This window comes from Apium graveolens, chromosome 2, assembly GCF_009905375.1.
Source record: "Apium graveolens cultivar Ventura chromosome 2, ASM990537v1, whole genome shotgun sequence".
NCBI classification, from domain to species: Eukaryota; Viridiplantae; Streptophyta; class Magnoliopsida; order Apiales; family Apiaceae; genus Apium; species Apium graveolens.
Window position 1 is genome coordinate 6,572,823 of NC_133648.1, and position 2,893 is coordinate 6,575,715.

General features: G+C 49.0%; 1 protein-coding gene across 1 annotated transcript; it reads right to left on the reverse strand.

Annotated features, from left to right (window-relative positions):
• Positions 1 to 506: 506 nt before the first annotated feature.
• LOC141684934 (uncharacterized) lies at positions 507 to 2,045 on the reverse strand. Its single transcript, XM_074490071.1, has one exon. The coding sequence runs from the start codon at positions 2,043 to 2,045 to the stop codon at positions 507 to 509; it is 1,539 nt and encodes a 512-aa protein (XP_074346172.1).
• Between the last annotated feature and the right edge of the window lie 848 nt (positions 2,046 to 2,893).

A 2,893-nucleotide genomic window follows, 5' to 3' on the forward strand; every position in this document is an offset into this window, starting at 1 on the left:
ATGACGTCACCCTGTTCGAGGCTTTGCAAGACATCAAATCTTCCTTCTAAATGTTCCCCATGGAAATCTGCTTGGACTATGGTATACATCGCCCTCTCTTCTTCTTCCAACATCTCAATTCTGATTGTGTCTTCCAGGTACAACATTATCGAGGGCAACTCAGAGGGATGTTCTTCTTCTTGCTCAACATAATAGTGGACTCGGATTTCCTCGGTTGGTTGCTCAATGCTTTTCTCTCGATCTACGTCCAGAGTATCATCGGCGTGGGAGTCTTTTTTGAACCCTTTCATTGCTTGCCTGTAGCACTCCCGTGAATCATATTGGGAACCCCTGATACTTCCCACTCCATTTGGCGTTGGAAATTTGATTGTTAGGTGATGAATTGAAGTGATGACTCTCATCTCCCGTAGAAAAGGTCGTCCCAATAACACGTTGTGGGATGATTCCTGATTCAGAACCTTAAATTCGAGCATCTTTGTTACCGACAATGGGCTTTCCCCTAGTGTTCATGGGAGCCGAATTGACCCCATGACTCTAACTCCTGCACCTGAAAAACCATAGACCCACGAGTCTTCCCCCGACATATCCTGATCAGGCAGTCCCATCTTCTTGAAAGTGTTGTAATAGAGGATGTTTGCGGAGCTTCCATTGTCCACGAAGGCTCTATGGACATTCTTTGTACCGATTTGGATGGAAATAACCAACGCATCATTGTGTGGGTGATGTACCCATCGGGCATCTGTTTCTCTGAAAGTGATATCCATGGACTCTCCTTTAAACACTTTGGGTGGCCGGGTTTCCACCCTATGAATATCAGTGAGAGGCCTAAACCGGGCTTCCCTAGCGTACTTTGCCAAGGCTCGGTTGCTGCATTCCATTCCGGGATCTCCCCCGTAGATTGTTCGGATACTGCCATCTCTGATAAATTTATTTTCCTCCGGGGTATCATTGTTTGTCCCGCGTGGGGCTCGTCTTTCCTCTTCCCTTGTCCTGTCATCCTTGTGCTTCCTTACTTCCTTGACTACCCATTCTCCGAGGTATCCTTCCTTGATAAGCGCTTCGATTTCGTCTTTTAAATGTCGGCACTCGTGCGTGTTATGTCCAGATGATTCATGGTATTCACAATATTTTTTCTTGTCTTTGCTTTGCCATGATGATAAAGCTTCAGGTTTCCTAAATAGCCCTTTATTTCTGTTTACCTCATAGATATGGTCGATAGATGCGACCAAAGGTGTGTACCGGCTTATCTTGTAGTCATAGTTTGAGGGAGGGCTCCGTCCCCTCCTTGTGCTTGTTGTATTTATCCGGTCTGGGCTTCGACTATTCCTTCGGTATCTCGGGCTTGGTGACCTATCCCTCTTCTTTCCTTTGTTTCTTTGACTCGACTGTGAAGTTGGTTGTACATCTGCCGAAGATTGTTCTATAGCTTTAAAGGATTCTGCCAAAGCGAAGACATCTGCGAGAGTGGCTGGATCTTTCCCTTGCAAGTGCTTCCAAAAATCTGAACCAACCCTTAATCCTGCGATCAGGAAACTTTTTAAGGCTTCGTCTGAGGCCCCCCTCATGCTAGTAGACTCGGCGTTGAACCTTTTGAAGTACGATGTTAAACTTTCATTTTCTTTTTGCCTAACATTGGCAAGAGTTGTGACAGAGGGAGCGTATCTCACCGCGGCTTGGAACTTAGTTAAGAACAAATTCTTCATCTGATCCCACGAGGTGATCACTCCTGGCCCGAGCTTTTGAAACCACTGCTGGGCGCTTTCTCTAAAGGTTGCCGCCAAGAGACGACATCGACCCAAGTCCGGGACTTGGTACACATCCATCTCTATATTAAAACGACCCAGGAATTCCACCGGATCTGAGTTTCCGTGGAAACGGAGATCGCTGGTAGTATTGTGATACCCGGCCGGCAATTGTGCATCCCTTACTGCTGCCGAGAATGGGGACGGGATTTCAGCTGTAGCCGCCACCCTGCCTTCGAGATGGTTAAGTAGCCTTTTCAGATCTCCTATATTGAAAGTTCCCACGCCGGGAATGGTCTGCATTTGAGTCTGTGAACCTTGGGGTTGCAATGGAGGTATTTCCACTTCATTCCCCCCGGGAGGGGCTTGCTGCTGGTTTGTATTCTGGGCGTCTTCAGGTATTATAATTATTTCAGGATTTCATTCCTGATTTCTCCCTTGATTCTCTTCTCCACCTTGGCCGCGACCTCGAACCGTACCGCGGTCATAGTTTTCTATATTCCTGGGGTCATCATGTTCCATATAATCATAGCCATTTGCTTGGTTATTCCAGCGGGAATCGAGGTGTCTGCGGTAATTGTCACGACGGTATCCGTCTAAATATCTGCCTCGGCGTCCACCTCTTCTCCTCCATTGAGGCCTTCTCCATCGATCGTTTCCATACCCACGTCCATGATCGCGGTGCCGCTCCCGATTTTCCTGGGGATTCGGGGGCACACGCGTTGGATCGCGGTGCCGCTCCCGATTATCCTGGGAATTCAGGGGCACACGCGTTGGATCGCGGTGCCACTCCCGATTATCCTGGGAATTCAGGGGCACACGCGTTGTATCATGGGGCGTCACATCTCCGTGATCAGCTCCTCTCTGCCATTCAAGTAACACCATTCTCAAATCGTCATCGCCCAAGCGAATCCCCAAGCGATCTTTCAGAGCTGCGAAGCCTCGTGGCTGATTCTCCGGTATTGACTCCGCCTGCCGGCGTTCCTCGAGACTACGTCAGAACGGTGTGGATGGGTGGCTCCCCGGTTATCTGTTCGCAGGATTTCTCGTCCATCAGCATCTTCTTCCACTAGCTCAACGATCGGGGACGTGTCATTAGAATAGTCCAGGCGTCGCGGGGTTATCGGCACGCGCCCTCTTTCAGTGTGGCC